A 21095-nucleotide genomic window follows, 5' to 3' on the forward strand; every position below is an offset into this window, starting at 1 on the left:
TGAAACCAATACAACACAGATACAAACAACAACAAAATACGCAGATCTATAACCTCATGGATGATCAAGGGTAGAAATCTATAGTCCTGTTTGCCTAATTAGCAAGCTGTCTACTTAAAAATGTATGCGGTCAGCTGTGCAGCATATTCTGAAGCTAAGCACACTTGGTATTCCCTCTGTTCATCCTAAGACAGGCTGAGAGATGGCCTGGAAATAGGGTCTGATGGACTCACAGAGAAATCAAACAGAATTCTGGATAACACTTTAATAATTTATTTGCATATGATCATCTTAAAAATACGGAAAGAAAAATGCTTATTTTGCACTATTTTTTTAATATTTTTTTTTTTTACAATTCGAAACACCTAACTCTTGCAGACAAAAAATCTGCCCCTAAAAGCCGTTTTCTTCTTTAAAGTTGACACATACACAGTCTTAATGGCCCTGAAACTGTGGTTTTTAATTTGTTTGCCGACAAACAAACATGTAACCATGGGTCAAAGTCAGGTCAAATGGTGCTGGCAGCAGTGCAGATTGGTTGAGCAGAGATGGGGAGATGCAGCCCAGTCACAGTGCTCTCTGACAGCTGGCGTACTTTAAAAATACTCTCTGGCGTAATTAACCATTGAGGGACGACATTACATCAATGTTTGTAGGTCAGGTGGATATTAAGGTCACATAGCAACAGTGGCCTTTTTAATTCACTTTGATCTGCAACAGGAAATATCCAACACATCAAGATTAGGAGTGGTTATCTAGGTCCAGAATGAAGCAAATGGCAACTTTCCAGTTGATGATATTGTACAGCTATGGTGCCTACTGGCTATTTCTGTTGCAAGACCTCTACCCTTTTGGACCAAATATAGTCAAAATAAAATATTTTCTTCTTGCTCAATAAAAACATTGAATGTGTTCAAAATCAAGCAATAAGACAACATCCAAAAGATAAGACTATTGTAAAAAACACAGAATACTCTTCTCAATATTATGTAATAACTTAGCATCCAAAACAATGCAGTTTTGAATAAAATGAGATTGAAAAAGTATGGCATCTGTCCATAGAGCAAAGGGTCCCACCAGTGATCCCACCATTGTCTGTTATCAGAAGTGTTCCATCACAAAGGCATGCATTTGATGCTGTGTCCTGCACTGTCAGTCAAACACGGCCCTCTCACCTCCTTCAACCAGAGCAGGTGAGAAAAATACACAGCGACTTACACACACCATCATTATGAGATTTCTCAGTCGTATGGAAGACAACACTGAAGAGGACAGGGAAAAAACAGGATTTGTTTTTTTGTTTTGTTTTTATCTTGGAAGATTCCTCTGATCCATGGGTTTAGGATTTTATTCAGGAGTCAAGTGTTGTTGATGTCCACTGTGAAAAAATGTAATCAATAATGTTGTCATATTTTTCTTCCCATTCATTGTCTAAATGCAGGAGCAAATGAACTCTTAATACCAATGGCGAGGCCCCAGGGGCATCCTGGGTCACTGTAGAGAATGGGACGAGTCCCAGCCAGGGGAAACATGCAGACATGCAAACACAACCTGAGGGGGGAGTTTGGCTTTCTGGCAACAAATATTTCCTAAATCCACAAGTTTCTGTAAATGAGAACGAAGCAAATGCTCCTTCAAATGAATCATTAATTCTCAGCCCCACTTGTCAGTAAATTAGGAAATAGTCCATTTCCTTTTTTTTTGTACCCCATCATTGGGCTGTCCAGGTAAAGTTCCTAGGTAGCTCTTCTTAGAGTATCTGGTGTCTCTTGTTGGTCAGTTGGGGGTCAGTTGGGGGTCAGTTGGGACTTACACCCTGATAGGCAGAGTTTGGCTCATCTGTTGTCGGACAATCTCTTGACTACTGTCCAGACTCTTCCTGTGGTGGCCGGGCAGAGTTCCTCCAATCCGCAGCAGGTCCCTGAGAACACAGACAAACACAAGTCCTTCACTGACAATCCAGAACACCTGTTCCTTTTGAAGGATTATGTATATTTATTTAAGTAGGCTCATAGCAGTTTTTTCCATTGATATGACAGATTGTAGGAGAATTTAAGGATACAGCACATCTAAGCTAATGTACTGCTGGCAGACGTTGGCATTCTGTCTGCTTACCTCCATTTAGGGTGGTAGCATAAACAAAAACAAATATTAGTTGATAATGATCATGGAAAAGCAACCGATTTCAAGGCCCGTTACACCACAAACACAATCCAATTGAATCTCTCAAGAGTCCATTTATCATGTTGTGGTTTTAATAAAGTTGAGCTCGTTTCTGGGCCATCTAACTCGGGGTGCTGCAGTACTTGACCGTTCCTGTCCTTCGATGGCAGGACAGCGTCCCAATTTTTTAGAGCACTTCTCTTTGGAGATCCACAAGAGATAAGACAGGGACTCATATCCTCTCCCTTTCCAATATCTACCCCCAACATCACTGAACAGCCTATGGCAGGCAGGGGGGGGAGACCCTGACATGCACACGCCACGGATCTCTGACACGCACACGCGATCCCTACCTTCCAAACGCAGGGCTGCACACGCGACCACAGCTGTCTGGTCTGAGGACACACACTAAATCATGTGATGACAACATCTCCCCACTTCCCCACTCTCTCACTCTCTTTAGCTGTCGCATACGGACTGGGCCATGAATTAATCATCGGCATGCCATCCACGTACAGCGACACGTAGCATAACACTGTACGCACGCACACACATGCTTACTTGCACACACGCACTGCTTCCCCAGCGATTCGCCCATCACAGCAATGGGTGTGCCCTCCCCCGGCACATTAAAAACCTCATTAGCAACCTAATTAAACACATTCCTCTCTTTTAGCTTCTCCTCAATCTCCCTTATTACTCTCCCTCCATCACCTCGCGTCTTTCCACGTCAGCAGACCTGGCGCTGCGGACTATCACCTACTTTCAGGATCCAGCCAAGAGCACGGGGAATTAAACCTGGGTCAGCCATTACGTTTCCACACGCAATTAGCTCCGCTGAGCCAAAAACCCTGACAGAGGAATCGCCCCTGGGGCAGAGTGTAAAAGTGTAACTGTGAGCCAAAGAGCTGAATACTGTATGAATCCAGCTCTTTTTGTTTATGCGAGGGGTAAAATAACTATTTCAAGGCCGATGTTGCATGCTTGACTTCATGCACTTGGTGCATAATGCATCACTGTGGAGGTTTCATCTAACAACAGGATTGGTACCGGGGGATGACTGGAGGCCACAAAACAGTGAGTAAAAAGTACATTTGAACCTGAGTATGAGCTGAGAACCGAAGTCTGGATTTCTGGACAGAAATGATATGCATCTCTGTGTAACATTTGTCAGGGCACCCAACAAAATGTACCATCTAGCTAACCTCTGAAACAAGATAAATCACACTCCCACCAGCAAAAATATATTCACCATAGCATATAACAAGATTGAATTTAGAACTTACAGGTCTTTTTTGTGGCAGCATTTTGCATAGCTACAACGCTCAACCTGACATGACATACGGCGAATGATGTCGTCCAATGTGTCACTCACCCTGAATATATGCTGGTAACATCTTTAAGGCTGGCGGCGTTGCGCAGGAGCTTGTCCAGGGTGCTGACGATCCGGCAGAACTTGGGCCGCTGGTTCCTCTCTTTCAACCAGCACTCCAGCATGAGCTGGTGCAGCACCATAGGGCAGTCCATGGGCGGGGGCAGCCGGTAGTCCTGCTCCACCGCCGTCATCACCTGACCCAAGGAATGAGCAGGGGGATACATTCGTGTTCATTTAGAAACGGATGGATCATAATGGATCATAACACTGTTGTATGCAAATATATTATTTAGCGATGCTGTGAACACCAATAAAAATAACAGACAGTTTTCCGGTTAAAACACAGTGAAGGCTTTTTGATAAAGGCATGCCGTGTTTGTGTTGTGGTTCATCCGTGTGCTCCGGTGTGTTTGTGTGCGTACATGTTCTGACTCTTTGCAAAAAGGTTTGTTGCCTTCAAGGAATTCTAGACCTGCTACTGTTCTGTTCTTGCAATTAATTGGAGAGCATCCTGGCAAGTACTTGATACACAACCATACAGCGTGTGTACAGTTTATATTGCATATTGTCAGCCTATTGACTACAAACAACATTAATAACAATAATGTGTGCCCACAATGCAGTTCTCATATAATGCAGTTCATTGAAGTCAATGATTTAATATTGGTAGTTTTTGTTCGTCTCCTCTGGAATGTCAGACTCTCCTTTATTAGTCTCTTCCCATGAATAATGTGCCTTCTCAGTGTAATGTTGGGGTGAAGAGGGTGAACACAGATCTGTACTGGTGTCAGATGGAGGAGGAGTAAAGAGGCTTTGCTTGTCATCAAGTACTCTGCTGAAGCGTCATGCCTGCGGAATAGCACTGGGAGATGAATGTGTGAGCATAGGTGTATGTGTGTACACATGCGTGTGGAAGTGAACGAGCGTGCTGGTGTGAACGCAAAAGTGTGTGCGTGTCGAAGCGTGTGTGTGTGTGCATACAAGTGTGCGTGCACTGTGGGATCAGCAGGGGTGTTTCGGTGTGCATGAGTTAGTAGGAGGCGTAGGTAGGTGAGGGCTATAAAACGAGACCACAGGCACACATCTGCACTTCCCAACTGCAGAACAAAGATAACAACAGCAGAGCAGGAAGACAGCCACACAGCTCCGGCGACAGCCTCTCAACCACCCCCCCCCCCCCCCCCAATCCACCCAAAGACAGGGCTGTGAAGGGGTGGGAGCTAACTCACATCCTGGTTGCTCATGTCCCAGTAGGGCCTCTCTCCGTAGGACACCACCTCCCACATGACGATGCCGTAGCTCCACACGTCGCTGGCCGAGGTGAACTTCCTGAAGGCGATGGCCTCCGGCGCAGTCCACCGGATGGGGATCTTACCTCCCTGCAGAGACGAGAGGCTGGGTGTTATTGATACACGGAGGCCCGCTGAGCTGCAGTCATTAGACACACACACAGCTCACAGAGGGAGACGCGGCCACACAGGCAGCGGAGAGGATAGACTGACATTTAGCCGCACATTCACGGACACAGCCGTTGGAGGCAACACACATGGGGGAACACAGCCCACGTGTGCACACCCTCGCACACACGACTAACCAGCGAGCTTGTGTAGGTGGGGTCGGTGGAGGTGTCATCCAGGAAGCGGGACAGGCCAAAGTCGGACACCTTGCACACCAGGTTGCTGTTGACCAGGATGTTGCGTGCGGCCAGGTCGCGGTGGACGTAGTTCATGTCGGACAGGTACTTCATCCCCGCGGCGATGCCTCGTAGCATGCCGACCAGCTGGGTCATGGTGAAACGGCCATCGTTCAGCTGGTGAGGGAGGATTGGGAGAAGGAGAGAAAGTGTATATGGGGGGGGGAGTGATACCGAGACGGTTGAGATAGAGGAACAGCGAGAAGATAAGCCCGGGGAGAGGAGGAGGAGGTAGAGGGATGGGAGAGAGAGGAGGAGACACAGCGTGGGAAAGGAGAGGGGAGACAGGACGGTGCGGTCAGACACTCAGTCATAAAGCCTATGCAAACATGAGATGGCATCTGTCATAACCTTTAAGGACGTTTCTGTCAGTCTTCGCTGTTGACCTTTTCATGCTGTCTAACCACATGCAATTAGCTGGCTGGCTAATTATAGACTCGATGAAGTTCCTGGAGCAAACACGTCACAAGCAAACAAGGAAGCCTCTCTAAGTGTCTCAGTGACAATGCAATTTTTTGGTGAGTTCACAGAACCATAAAGTGGATGTCAGTTATCATTGAATTGTCAAAATGAACAAAATGACCTTATTTCTCTATTCTTTTTAGGCCATGCATTGACATCTGATTCAGACCGTTGTGTTCCATGACTACAGATAAGAGTATGGAACCCAGTCTTTGTAAAGTCTTAAAAAACAGCTAAAAAGCGTATGTTTCCTAAATCCAAGAAGAAAAAACCTTGACGTAACAGGACCAAACCCTTGACAAGACGCTTTGTACTCTATACAGTTGAATGCGTGCTTACAGAAAAAAAACTGATATGTAAATTAGGTGGGCCAACAGAAAAACCGACAAACAGACAGAAAGACAGACAGTTAGGCAGGCAGGCAGTCATAAAGGGAGGCTGTAGCCTGTTGTTCTATGGACATCATTAGATGATGGCTGTGCTCCTGTGAGTCATGGGACTGTGGTATGGGATGGATAACAGGCCTCAGCATGGAAGAGCACTTGGTTGGACAGATGACTGAGAGGAGTTTGTGTGAGGTAGTGTTGGGCTGAGCTTTGAGTCACAACATTCACATAATGTTCCTGCAAGAGAGAGAGAGAGCGGGAGAGAGAGAGAGAGACAGAGAGAGAGAGAGAGAGAGAGAGAAGGGGGAGGATGTTAAGGTGTCTCACCCTGAGGAAGGAGTCCAGCGCTCCGTTCTCCATGAACTCGGTGATGATGAGCACGGGGCAGCTCCGGGTCAACACACCCTCCAGGCGGATCACGTTGGGGTGGTCGAACTGGCCCATGATGCTCGCCTCCGCCAGGAAGTCCCGCCTCTGGCGCTCGGTGTAGCCGGCCTTCAGAGTCTTAATGGCCACCACCGCCTCCCTCCGCCCCGGCTGTTTCAGCCTGCCACGGCACACCTCCCCAAACTCACCTGGGATAACGGTAAACAAGGAGGGGGAGGGGGTGGAGGAGATGGGGGGGGGGGGTGAACCAGGGTCGAGGGGAGTGGAGGAAAGGGGGGGGAGTGAGGGAGACGGGGGCATTACTGGTTTGCACAGCGGAGAAACTCTGGATTGAGGAGAGTGAAGGACCAGGACAAGACACAGGTGGGGGGAGGGTGTCCGGTCTACAACCGTGTGGAAGGAGAGAGTGAGAGGAGGGTGGGAGGAGGAGAGGAGAGCTGGGCGGGAGCTCAAGGTTGTAGGAGGTTGGGGAGGGAGGGGGAGAGGGGCCTGGAGGGCGCGTGGAGCCGGTAGGCCGTGGAGGGGGACAGGGGTCGGGTGAGGAGCTTGGGGGTTTTGCTTTTAGGGCCCGAGTCTAAACACGTTTTACAAAAGGACACAGGGGAAAGGACAATGAAAGATGGTGAGAGAGAGATAGAGCGAGAGATAGAGAGAGATAGAGAGGGCGAGAATGGGGGAGGCGAACGAGCAGGAGAAGATTGTCATTCAAGTTGACGTAAGGACACAACATGCTCTTGGAGAGTAAACAGACTCGGATGACAGCCCTGTGGGGAAGCTGTTCACAGATCACAGCCCTGTTCTGCCTGTTCTGACCCCTCCAACACACTCTGACAGTTCTCCAGCTAACCTCAGTCCTCGTTAACACAGCGGGCTCGTGGATTAACGACTCAATATACTGTACATTCCATTTAGTCAAGGCTTGCTTATGGAGCTACAGCACAGAGATGTGTTTGATTGTGTGACAGTGTGACACCTCAGAATCGAACCCATGATTTTCAGTGTCGCAAGACCCGCGCTCCATGCAGCTGTTTACCTGCGCCGATGACTTCCTCGATCTTCACACAGGAGATGTCAATTTCTTTGGCAAACTCGTGGACCGCCTCGTTGGGGTCCTCGTAAGTGAAAGGGTCGATGTACACTTTGACCCCCGGTGAAACTGAGAGGAGAGGGACGTAGAGAAGTGTGAATGTTTTGCTTCTGTTTTCCTCATTCAAGTCCTTGGTCTAGGTCATTCAACCCTAACCTAAGTCCGAACCCTCTTGTATACTTCTTCTTAGCCTGAAATAAATGATGCTAGCAGCCGACGGAAATGTTTTTCAATGCATGAGCAGCATGGAGTAAATGGGGGGGGGTGGGGGGTCTTTGGTTCTTGAAGAGCCTCAGACCCTGCACCCCTGAGGGCCTCTGTAGACCACATGATCTCCCTAATCATGGCCTTTCAATGAGCAAATGGGGTTTCCTGAATTAGTCAGGTGATTAGATAATTGATTCAATCAGGTGATTTACCCCACAATACACACCCGCGACACACAAACGCACACACGACACACTCACCCTCACAAATACTCATATGCACACACACACACACTGCACACATATACACTCACAATGCACACACACACACAAGACCCACAAACGTTAATCCAGTGTTCAGACTGTACTCACTGTACTGCTGTAGCTTCTCAGTGTACTCCAGCTCAGAGCTGCTATGCTGCTTCCTGAAACGGCACAAAGGCTCATTAGCATGATGGATCCTCAGGCTTGGCAGAAGGCAGCAGGCAGACAGGCAAGAGAGAAACACAGTTCAGGGGGGCTTACACCCCTCTGAGAGCTTTCGCAAAATCAAGAATAACATTAGAGACTCCAAGACTGGTTTTGCTTCGCTCCTCCAGTACACCTACTTGAGGCAGACTACGGCTATCACCACCATTGCTACGATGACCACCAGGCCTGCTGACGCCGAGCCCACTATGAGAGGAAGCTGGTCCTGCACAGACTTCTGGGGGTCACCTTCGGAGAAATCAACCAACATAATAATTAACACCTGGAATGTTCCAGAACCAGCTCTTGGTGTGTCAGCTTGTTGTGAATGGCACAGGTATCAAAAAAAAAATGCTCACAGGATAATGAAAGATAGGTGCTCTCACATATTCTATTTACTTTCACACAAAAGTCATAATTTCTAAAAACTTGAACCAATTTTTTGTGGTATTATTATATACTGATATGATTCATATTACAAAACAATAATGGAAAGTGTGTGAAGAGGGTTGGGGGTCCGTACTGTGCAGACTGGTGCTGAAGTCCATTGGGTTGCTGTAGCGTCCATATCCGGCCACAGTGCGAGCCCGGACCTGGACCACGTACTGCGTGGCTGACTTCAGCCCCTCCACCTTGGCTGAGCTGTACTGGGCTGTCACTGTGTGGGACATGGCCTGACCCTGGAAGCCGAAACAGGGGGCAGAATAAGGATAGAAACCTTCCTCAAGGTAGAAACTCCTCTGAAATGACTAATGACAATTATTATTCAGGAAACGACCATGGCTGTTCGGGTGACGCTCACCCTCTCGTAGTATCTGATCTCATAGTCGAGGATGAAGCCGTTGGGCCTCTCAGGAGGCAGCCAGGACAGGCTGAGCGTGTCAGACGTGGACCTCATGAGGTGCACCGTGGGGATCGCTGAAGGGGCTGTGTTCGGACAAGACAGAGACCGACGCATGGAATGACGAGGATGTGTATTATTTGCATGGTAACGCGCACACCCAAAAGTTTGAAAATGATGTGAAAGTATGTCTGGGGAAACTAGTACTACTGGAAGAGGTTACATTGACCTTTGTATCACCTCGACGCAGCTTGCAGTACTTAGCCTTGTGTGGGGCTCTAACTGAATATTTAATTGTCCTGAGTTCATAAATGGCACCCGAGCATAAAGTGTGGAATACGACAGGTGAACATAATTGCCTTTCAAAGCTGCTGTCTTGTTAAAGTCAATGGTCATTCAGAGTTCAATTAGGTGGTGATGCCATGGATTTCCAATATCGTCAATCCTATTGATTACTGGTCTGTGTGTGACTCATAATTGCGATCATTCACACCGGACGTTCAGGACGCCTGACCTGCTTGGTTGGTGGTGATGTTGACCGTGGCGTAGCTGGGCGCCGACGGGCTCTTCCCCGACACCCCGTTGACGGCCTGGACCTCGAAGCTGTAGCGGGTGTGAGCCTGCAGGTTCCTCACCACCACCTTCCTGTCCGTGAGGCCCAGGCGGCGCGGCGCTATGTCCACGTTGTCGTCGCAGCGCGTGCACGGGCTCCGCTCCCGCAGGCACTTCTTACACACCACGTTGTAGATGACGTCGCTCCGGCCCCCGCCGTCCGCCGGCTCCTCCCACTCCAGCGACAGGGAGGTCTCGTTGACGCTGGAGATGACGTTCTGAGGGGGCGACGGGACGGCTGCGAGGACAGACGCAAACGGGGACACTTGAGCGCTGCTCTGCTCAAAGGGGCCACTCTCAGTGTGCGCTCTGCTGAACACACTGGGAGTGTTCGGCTTCGGTGGATTCACAAACCGACGAGGCTCCTTGTGCATTTCACGCACAGCTAATCCATCACCATTCACCCTAATCAAAACCCTTGGCCATGAAATAGGAATGTTCTTGTGCATGAACTCAGTCTGCTGCACATTACTGAATGAATATCCTTATACAGTACAACGGTAGCTCCATTTGATGCGTGACTTAATGTTTATGTATCATGTATGGAAGCTGACTCCATAGCCATGGAGCTGAGATGGAATACAGCACATTTCCATTCGTGTTTCAGCACCCCTGGGGACTTGTGACGCCCGAAAGAGCTAGAGTTTGGCTAAGAAGTAGTATTTGAAACCTGGATCTCACCGGGATAACAGCTGAGGGGGAACCAAGAAAGATTGGTTCAGAAGCCACAAAGGTTCCTTCCATCCTATAACAAGCTTTGAGGGGCCAATCAAAAACCTTAAAGCAGGAAAAGGCCCACATATAACGCAGGATACGCTAGAGAAACACTTTCAGGGTGTTTCTCTTGCTCCTCTCGTCACGGCCAACCGGCTCCCTCTCTCTGCTCCTCCATCCCTGCTAGTGTGCCCCCGGCCAAGGCTGCGTACGCTCTGTCATGTCTCATTACAATGACAGCTTTTGGAGTTCGGCCCTTGCTAATTGGGTAGCCCAATCTACAACACACAAAGAGAGCCCAGACTGGCCTTCTGCTGAGCTTTCTGGTACAACACCCTCGCTAAACATCAACGCCTCTGCATAGGCTCGGACAGGCAGGCAGGCAGGCAGGAGGAGATGCGTAGGGCTACGTTTGATGAACAAAGTCCAGGGTGCAGTCACTTTGTGACAAGAGACCCAAGAGAATCATCACAGCTTGTGTGTGTCATTTCACACATTCTAAATGCCCTGTGGGGGTTTTTGGCTGGTCCGTACAACACTTGTCTATTTCCATCAACACACGATACATTGGTTTTCTCTATGAGAAAGCTATCAATGCACAAACCCCACTGCACCCCGGTGTAAAAACATAGTTCACTGAAATTACGCTTGACATATCACCCGTGATTGTACTTAATTTCTCAAAACCAAGTATAATTAAAAAAACACACCAAAAAATCTGCATAATTAGATTTTCGAATTAATTAATCCTCATTGCTAACAAAGCTTCTCCGCTGCTCTTAGAGTCACATATACACACTGAGTCCCTCCTCGGGGGTTTTCAATGAAAGCTGCTGGTCTAGACTTACTGGTGCAGGCCGATTCTGGAGGGTCACTGTCTGCACGGTGGAAGCCGTTCTGGCAGGGGCAGACGCTTGAGCCTCTGGAGCTGGCTCGGCTGTTGGGGGGGCAGGGGGAACACAAACCCTCTCCCTGTTTCGACTTGAAGGTTCCAGGGCTGCAGGCTAGATGGGACAAGAAAACAAATGGGGTCAGTAAGAATGCTGTCAATCAAACACCGAGCCATGGTCCACTGCAGAGCCTTGGTCCACTGCAGAGCCTTGGTCCACTGCAGAGGATATCTGACCTGGGATGACCGCTTCTGAGGAATAACTAGCCCACTGTTGAGATGCGCATGCAGGAAAATACAAGGAACTATATATTGAAACGTACTGAATACACACTATAACCTGCCCTTTTCCTTCAGTCAGGCAGCTGAACGCCTTCAAGCCAAAGGAGAAAGAGAGGTGGAAAAGGAGGAGGAGGACAGAGATGGACGGCTGACCGTAGATTGCTCTTGCCAAGCAGACGAGATTGAGAGTAACGGATCACAACAGTCCATTAGTCAATGTTTGCGCAAGACTCAGACACAACACTGAATATAAACATTGTCCCATACTGCATGCAGAACAGCTTGATGGCCAAATAAATCCAAGTCAATTCCAACTGAGAAACAGAGTGTAAAGCTGGGAACATAAATCGAGAAAGAAGCTCGGAAAAGACCCTTCAGTGGAATTAAGATATGTGGGGATATTCTAGAAGGTTTGTGGATCAGATTTTTATGGTTCCTCACATTCCTGTCCTGTGGGTTAAAACAAAGACCCTGGCTAACATCTGTCCTATCAGCATGAATGCTCGTAAAGCCGTGTTAGCAAAAGGGTGTGATTAACTGGTTGGACTAAGTGGTCTTTTAGTTTGAACTTAAGCTGCATCTTAATTCCCCGGAATGCCACTTTCAGTGAAATTAGTGAAGTAAGTGGGTCCTGTTCTAGCTCTTAAGCCGGCAATATAGCCAACAGCTTGTATGATAAAATGAAAATGTGTTGTAATTCACAAAGCATTTACCGCGCCTTACACTCTAATCAGATTTATGTTTCCTTTCTAACCCTGTATCATCCTTTTCTTTTGTTTGTTTGTTTTCTTTGTTCAGGAGAGTGCTGAATCACCGTAGTTCTCCTGGTTTTTAATCCATTAATCTCTTTGGAGGATGTGATGATTTGTCTTTCTTCAGTACAGCAAAGTTCTCCCTGGCTGTGTTTCCCCCTTGTCTCCCTCTTACCTCTTCTCTCCTTTTATCTGCAGGACTAGCCTCTGAGCAGGAAAACATGGCGGTAAGAAATGAGCCGCCTGTGTGATTAATGTTAGCCCGACAGTGTTGGCTCATGGTGGTCTGAGTGGTGTTAATGAGTGCGGGCGCCTGTAGATTAACTAACAGGAGGCCATAGAGGAAATTACACTTCCTCGTTGCCAGCCGGGCCCGTCGGCTTCAGCCCTGGAGAGCCTTTTATCAAGAGTCAACGGCGGGCTTTTAACCTTGAGCCGCCAAACGGCAACGAATGAGCTCTCCAGAATGTGTTTTACACTATTTCTCGCGTCCAGGTGAGAGAATGACTCCCCTTTCTAGGGCCACTCACATCTCTGATTTGGCAAGCCACACCTCTCTCTCTCTCTTTTCCTCTCTCTCTCCATTTATCGCTTTTCATAGTACAATATCTTTTCTCCTGTTCTCTTGTAATCTCTGTCTTTCACATTATCTCTTTTTCTCAGCCGCAAATCTGTTGGCTCGCTCCCTATTTTTTCCTCCGCTATCTTTTACTCACTCCAGTTCTCCTCCCACAATATTTGTATGCGGCACCTCTCTGCAACAGCTCATTAATTCATGCTCTCCTCCACCCTCCTTCACCCTTTTCAAGCACTGCACAATACATACAGAGGAGAGGGCATCGGCTGAGCTGAACGCCGAGCATATAAAGGAGCTTTAGTTGAACAAAAAGTCAGAAAGTCTTTTCCAAACTCACTCTGGCACTGTGTGTCCCCCATCGCTGGCTCGAAGCCTGGTGTGCAGGTACAGGAGCCGACAGGAACCATCCACTCCCCGTCCCCGTTGCAGTACAGCTTCAAAGGGACCGACACCTCCTGTGCGTTGGACACACAGGCCCCGGGGGCGATGACTAAGGACGTGGCTTCGGCTCCCGTGGCCGTCTCAGGGAACACCGCAAAGTTAGCTATGGTGGTGGAGCACTTCTTGAAGAACACCCGGACCGAGATGAGCGACATGCAGGCCCCGAGGTCCTGGAAGGCCAGGTAGAAGCCCGTCTTGGAGAGCGGGCCGAAGCTGCGGACTTTGGTGTTGATCCGGCCGGCTTCCAGCAGAGAGAAGCTCTCGTCGGGGGCGATGGTGTCCACCTTGATGTAAGGGTTCTCCCTCCACAGCGGGCTGCCCTCAGTGGCCGTGTCCCCCTCTGACTCGTAGTAAAACAGGTTGAAGGTCTCTTTGCAGGAACCAGGGATGTTGGGGATGCTAGCGCAGTCGCGTACCGAGAACTTGATCTCCACGTAGACGCGCAGCACGCCCTTCCTGGGGATGAAGTCAGTCCTCAGCCAGTTGTTCTGGTTGGGCTGACGCACGTTGCACACCTGGTATGTTCTTATTGGACTCATGGAGTCATCGTAGCCACTCACCTCCTCCCACTGTAAAGAGAAAACAGACAAGCATCGTCAACAAGGGAACTCGGAAGAGGAGAACATACTCATGGCATGATTCCACCGAAAAATACCAAAATCTAAATAGCCTCCACAGGAGATATGGTTTCTGGATGTCACTGTCAACTTATGGTTCTGAGAGAGATTAAAGGGTACATTTTAAATCACAACATTTCCCATTTCTGAACTCTTCTTCTATAATGCAAACAGGGCATTATTTATTAAAGGGTCAATTTAAATGCAATGCCAGCTCTCTGATTGCATCTCAATGGTATTCTGAGGCACTTCAAGTGAGGTGGCAATGTTCTTGTATTTAGGTGAACCTTATTTTCTGACAATCTTGTGCTGTGTAAATACATACAAAAGAGATCTACCCTAAAACACAGCCAACAAGATAATATGCATGATACCAAAGATGGCTGATAGTCAGTGTATAATCCGTGTAACTATGTGACCTGGAGTTCAGAAGAAAAAAAAAATCTATAACATCTATGTACATTACTGTTTCATTTATGTTATCACCATTCTTTATCCCAGGAGGGAATAACCTTGCAAGAAATGTATATTGTGATTCAAAAACATTATACATAATTTAGAGCAATTGATTTTAAAAACAAATGGGAGTTCGATACATTTATTATTTCAGCTGGAGAAAAAAAAACGCATAACTCAAGACACGTATGGCAACATGTGCCTAATTTATTCCAGAGCGGAGTCCAGCGTCAGATTCACATACCATAAATCAAGGGCAACATGTCGCTGCAATACCTGACAAAATATGATAATTGCCGGGACAAAACGTATGGGCTTGTCATGCATTAGGAGAAGGCCGCCTTGCCCCTCGTGACGTACGGCTTCTTAGGTGCAAAGACATTCTGCACGAGCCAAGGGAGAGCTGGACTATCCAAGATTGTTTCCATGGCAACCCACGGTTTCCATTGACTGACTTTGCGCTCACGTAGCAAAGACAAATTACACTGGCCGGGAGTGGGGGAGGTCTGTCAAGCTGTTAGCCTCGGGGTCAAATTCATGTTGTTTTATTTTCCCATCATTCCTATGGGGAATATCATCTGAAACCTTAATTCCTTACTGTAATTGGCCGATGGCCCTGCATTATAAAATCCACGTTGCTGACATCTCTAGTGTCTGTGTTGGCAGAGAAAATTCTGCATATGGTTTTGACTTAAAAATGGGAGAGGCTACTCACATTTACCACAGATATTTAAAATCATCATCTACAAGGAACTATTCCAGCCAGCATGTTTCCCATTTGTTTTAGTATCTAAGAAAACAAACGGAGTCAACAAAGATATAAAACAGTGGGGAGTGTGTCGTTCAGGACAGGCAGGGGTCTATTAACAAGCAAATGGAACAAATGTTGTTGTGAAAACGCAAAACAGTAACACAAGTAAAGACGTTGGGTAAAAACAGCACACACATGTATGCACGCATACAAACAAACTCACCCCGCTCTCGGGAAACGTGGTCCAGGCCAGCTCTGTAGTCGCCCACTTGCTGTCCATTAGCGTCTCTGCAAATCAAAAACAGGAGGGTTGGAGCCGGCGGAGAGTTTTAACTAACTACTTCTACTGGTAGGTGGGGAGGGAAATAAAACCAAGCCATATGACTAGACTCTCCTAGACCACACAGTGGGCAACTGTTAGAAAGTAAGGGTTTGTTCTCTTTCTGACACACAAACAAGCACAGCTAATTTGATTGACAATTTGTCATAACATACCTGTGATGCCCCATATTAAAGCAATGAAAACAATGGTGTTGGTGAAAGTTTTTCAACATTCATCAGTGTCTTGGCAAACTTGTTGTTACTGCTTGTAGTCAATGACCTACTGACAGAGACACCAACTCAATCGTATTTCACCATTACATGCAACCCCCAGGGGACTCATACAGCCCTTCAAGACTGTGTGAGAGAGACCAGAGAATCAAATATCTGTGTCCATCAACAGGATATTCTTGTGTGCTGCTCTCACCTCCCAGTTTATGGCTCCTCAGCGAGGTGTGAGAGGGTAAGCCAACACAGGGAAGAAAGAGAGTAAACACTGGATCAATGAGCATTGTTGTCTCCAGCCAATCTCGCTGTCATCTATGTGATGGCTCCGAGAGTTTATTAACTCAATTAGGCCTGTGAGGGTCATTGTGCTGGAATATACATACTGCCTTTGAAATCATCGTAACAACCCTATAATTACATCTCATTGGCTTCCAATTGTTTAGGTTTCAGTTTGACAAGTCCTACAGTGCAACATTTGGTGAAAGGATGTAACCAATTGTTTTGAATTCTTTGAAAAAAAGAAAAAGGTTTTAGTTAGCACCAACTGTTTTCACATAAAGGTGATAAGAAAAACCAAAGGTTGGTTGAAAGTATGTGAAATAATGTGTTTCAATGAAAGCAAAACTCTAATGGCCTCAGCTATTTTTAACCATTGTAATTGTTAATGAAGCTGCGAGGAACACACATGGAGTGGAGCATGTTCTAGAAGTTTATTTTCCCACCTAATTGAAACAGAGGAAGAGATACAATGGAGCTACAAGTACCTCAAATACAATGCACTCCTTGTGAGAATGTAAACAGAATGGGTATTGAGACAAATGTCAATGGCCATTCATCATTCATGAGGCGGTGAACATTGACTAGCTGTCTCCACATCCAGCAGGCCACAAGCTGAGCCAGAGGGTTGCAGAATCCAGGCTGCTTTTGGGATGTCAGATCTAATGGCCCCTTCCATGTGCCTGGAGACCACGAAGTCTGTCTACTCAAGCTCAACTCTCAGCGATGCGCACAGCACCACGCTTAAAAAATACTTTTACGCCCAAGAACTCTGTCCTATGCGCTGACACACACAAGAACACTAGCCTATGGACTGGATGTTAACCGTAGACACTCTCAGTTCAGAATAACCGATAAAGGGCTAAATACTGCTGAGGGGGAAGCCATTTTTCTTCTGGTTCCAAATATGAGTTTTGATTGAATTTTACCCCAAGGGTAAAACTATCCACTTCCAGCCCTCCTCATTGGTACAGTTTTAACTGTCTTTCACTCCTTTAATTTAAATCTTGCTAATTTCTCTGGTAAAGCAGAGGCAGCAGTACAATGTGACAACACCCCCCCTCATCTTTCTCTCTCCAGGGAAGGAAAGCAACACTCCAATGGGACATTGCTGTCCTTTGAGCATCCCCACCCTTTACATTTACAGTTTGATCACTGAAGCAAGTTCCAAAACTCTGCATTCTCCCTTCTTTGAGAAAAGCACAGAACACATGCTAATGTTTTATTCACTCTGTGAGCAGTTACACCATAAAAGGAGGCCTTCTACTCATATTAATTTGACATGCACACCCAACAAGCAAACACATGAAATATTTAAAGCTCAACACCATATCTACTGATCGGTGCATGATCAAGAGAAGCTGTATGCTCATCTATTAATAGACGGGCTCAAATGAGCATTTGGGCTGTAAACAGTGAGCTGACTGGAAGCGTGGCGATGGCGTCAGATTCCGTGAACTTGTTTGTTGTGTAGCAAGGTGAGACTCTCCACACCTCCCATTCTCAATCACACGCCGACGTCGGTCACGCCCCAACGTCTCTCTGTGTCTGACGACAAGCTCCACCCAGGCTCAGGCTCACCTGGTTCAATCTGCCTTCATAAACTGCCTCTTGGTAGTTGGCATCTGGTCTCATGCTTCAACTGATAATTACTCATATTTACATTCTAATGTACGTAGGCGAAAGAAGACGGGCATGTTTGGACGCGGGAATTCTTCCCTGCAATCACTTATGTGGGGCAACTGTTTGATATTAAATGTTTCATCCTCTTCACTCATGCGGGCAAGCGATTTCTAAAGATGATGTAATTGGTTTTCTGAGGGAGTATGGCTGGCTCTATACCATAGAAGCACTCTTTTGTTGTTACAGTGCTTGATGGAAGCAGTACGTTGAAGTGACGAGGAGTACTGTGAGAAAAGATTCCACATGCTATTGAGCAGTCACAGTGGCTTTCATCGTCAGTGCGCTTGACACCCCGCCGAAGAGAACTTGGAGACGGACACACCCAAGGACGCAGTGACTCAAGAACAAGCATCTCTGAAAAAAATCCCACTGAAGGAACTCCTTCCACTCACACACACACACCAGATAACTCGACCGACCGAATCAAAAAACACACGACGATTCACGTCATCAGGTTCCGATTATCCGTTGACTATAGTCGACTAACGACCTAGTCTTGTGAGAGAAACACCACTGACTGTCTCCAACGCACAGATCTCCCACACTTACTCCGTATATGTCTTCTGCGTACAAGCGTTAGTTAACCTCCAGTGTTGAGTAACTGAAGTTGTTGGGTTGGGAAACTGGCTGATCATGAGTCCCTGAGAGGCCGCTGGGACCTGGGAGGCTGCTGCGCCTGCATTGATTTAGTTGCTGACACCAGAATTGATGAGGGATCGTCCTGGCCCCCGTCCAGGAGAAGCAGATTGTACAGGGAAGAGGGCAGAGAGGGAGAGAGGGAGGAGGGCCGGACTGGGAGAGAGGGAGGGAGGGAGAAATGTAGCTACAGTAGAGAAGGGTGAATGAAGTCGCCCTGGTGCGGGTGGGCTGCTCCCAGAGGAAATACTTCCACTCGAAGGAGCCCGAGACCTGGCTCGTCCTCTGACCTTCACTGCAACACTTGTCGTTTAGCATGTTTCACATGCATCCCCTGACACTACATTGAAAGCTATTGATTGGATTGTAATTGTGTGTGTGTGCACTCTGGCTGTGGAGCTTCGTAATAACCTAATGTTCATTCTAATCATGCTGTTTCTTTCAGCATGTCAAGGCAATACATCAGGAAAAACATTGTTTGTGTGAAAGAAGCTTCGGACCATGTATTTCCAGAATTAGAGCCCTATCAAACGACTTAGAGGATTTTGATGTTTTGATCAAGAAAGGTGGGCTTGGTAGTCCTCCTCAACCATTAAAGCTTGTCGTTGTGACAAAGAAACCAAGGTTTGGCAACAGCAAAAGCCAGCAGCCATGACAAACAGAAATGGAGCAGCTTATATTGTAGACACATGGAAGAGAAATACATTGGGTTATCTTTATGTGCTGCAAGCCTTCCAGATGTGACAGAAACACACATAGAAACACACATGCACACGCACATACACACACATATACACATGCACACATACTAAAAGGAAAACTTTAGGACAAAATATGGCATGTGTATCGGTTGTGTTTATGCAGTTGAGTGACAATTCAAAGCAAAGCATTTTATTTTTAATGATTGAGAATAGTTTAACCATTTAACCATCATGCACAAAAAACGTATGTAAAAACCTAATTCAAACACGCATACAATGAAATGTTAAGTTAGTGATGAAAAGAAAAATACTACACGTACCTTCGACAGCAAATACCACGGGGAGCACCAGGCTGCATACCCATAGCAAGTAATCCATTGTCATAAACCAGGATCTTGCAACATGAATAAAGGTTTAGACTGGACTCATACGAGGGATACACAAAGCACACATCTAAACCACCACAGGCTATGCTTTAAACTCCTAATTCACATGTCCTGTGTATAATACTGTGGAATATGGTCATCCCATGCACTATATCCAATCGCTGAATACAATCAAGCTCGTTTTGTTTTTCATTCTAAAACAGATTCCATTCCACGGAGAGAATAGGTAATGCCGTAGACTATTGCAATGCGCCCTTTATCGACTAAATCGCGAGTTACTGAAACAAAATTATTGTCCAAACGCGCATTTACGTTTTCATGCAAATAGCCCACAAAACGTGGAATCGTTCGTTCCAAAACACTCCATAATCCACTTCTTTAACTCCGTATAGCTGTTGCTCCTCAAGGAGTATGCGTTGGAATGGCAATTGGGACAGAGAGACAGAAGGGGGCTGTGGGGCGTACGGGTGAGGGGTGGAAGAAGGGGGGCTGCAGGCAGGCTTGAAGCAGCTGCCTTCTCCGAGAACATGCAAGTCACACCCTCCGAGATGTGGAGAGTCAGGCACTTTAGGGACCACACCAGCTTGAACAGTTCAACGGTAGTATAGTTCATTCTAATCGAACCCGAAATCAATTTCGACACCAAGTGAAGTGTGGATGAATCGGCGCTAAACTTCAATTCCAGCATCCGTTTTAAATGGATAGATAGCGCCTCCCATGGGCTATTGTTCACGACTGATACTGTGGCTTGAATTAGGTCTGGACGGTTAAACCCAAATGGAACTCTTTGAAACTTATAGCTCTTCCCCTTTGAGGCCAGGTAGAATGATCCCATTTACAATAATCATCCTCATCCTACCTCTTCCTTATGAGTAGTGGTACTAGCATCCTGTCACTACTACATTGTTATTCTTGTCTCTAAGTACATTAGACCCCTAGCCCCCTACCCCCCTCATGCCCGCCACCCCACCAGGCCCCAGCAGTGTGTGCAGACAGGCAGGCCATGGCTCACATTCATCCCATGGTGTGTTCACACAAGGCTTCCCTTCACACAGCTAATTCATCTGTCTCCCCTAACCCCCCCCCCCCCCCCCCAACACCCACCTCCGCCCCTCTGACCCCCCACCACCCGACGCCCACCACCAACTCAAGACGTCTGTACCCCTCCCTCCCCCCTTCCTGCCTCTTCCACCCACCACCCCCACCAAACCCCCTGTGCCACCCCCTCCTGCTCCTTTTGTCCCCCCGGCTTTGTGCACTAATTAACTACAGTTCAGTTCCCAGCAGGCTTGGGTCAGCCTTCTCCATTGAAGCGTTGATGGACAGAGTTCTTTAAACAGCCCACTATATAAGACACTGAAGCAAAAATATGACACTGCCCTTCTTCATCACATCAATGCCATCATTGTCAGAGCAGTCATCCAAATGCCGGGAGTAAAACACAAAGGAATATTCTGGAATCAACTGTTGATCTGCAGGTCCTAAACTAGATCAACAGTTTACAAATCAAACATGCAGAGCATGTTTGCACGTTTCTGCAAAGATAACACAATTCCCTGGGAAGATCATTATATTTTTGTCATGTTTTTTTTTATTCTTTCCTGGAACTGAGATTATGATCAACCAGAGATAAACTGATGTTGACCAGGATGTAATAAAATCGTATCAGCATAGCGGCGACAGGTGTTGTAAAACACAACGCTCT

The 21095-nt window shown here is 47.0% G+C and overlaps 1 protein-coding gene across 1 annotated transcript; it reads right to left on the reverse strand.

Annotated features, from left to right (window-relative positions):
- Positions 1–289: 289 nt before the first annotated feature.
- On the reverse strand, positions 290–19781 carry ephb3a (eph receptor B3a). Its single transcript, XM_084707019.1, has 15 exons — positions 19325–19781; positions 15383–15447; positions 13232–13904; positions 11243–11398; positions 9583–9918; positions 9030–9154; positions 8751–8907; positions 8368–8476; positions 8132–8184; positions 7500–7622; positions 6407–6654; positions 5133–5348; positions 4768–4917; positions 3539–3732; positions 290–1921 (listed from the first exon to the last, which is right to left on the reverse strand). The coding sequence occupies exons 1-15, from the start codon at positions 19386–19388 to the stop codon at positions 1810–1812; spliced, it is 2781 nt and encodes a 926-aa protein (XP_084563145.1). The 5' UTR covers positions 19389–19781; the 3' UTR covers positions 290–1809.
- Between the last annotated feature and the right edge of the window lie 1314 nt (positions 19782–21095).

Source organism: Hypomesus nipponensis, chromosome 10, assembly GCF_054491055.1.
Source record: "Hypomesus nipponensis isolate SF chromosome 10, ASM5449105v1, whole genome shotgun sequence".
In the NCBI taxonomy this organism is placed as follows: Eukaryota; Metazoa; Chordata; class Actinopteri; order Osmeriformes; family Osmeridae; genus Hypomesus; species Hypomesus nipponensis.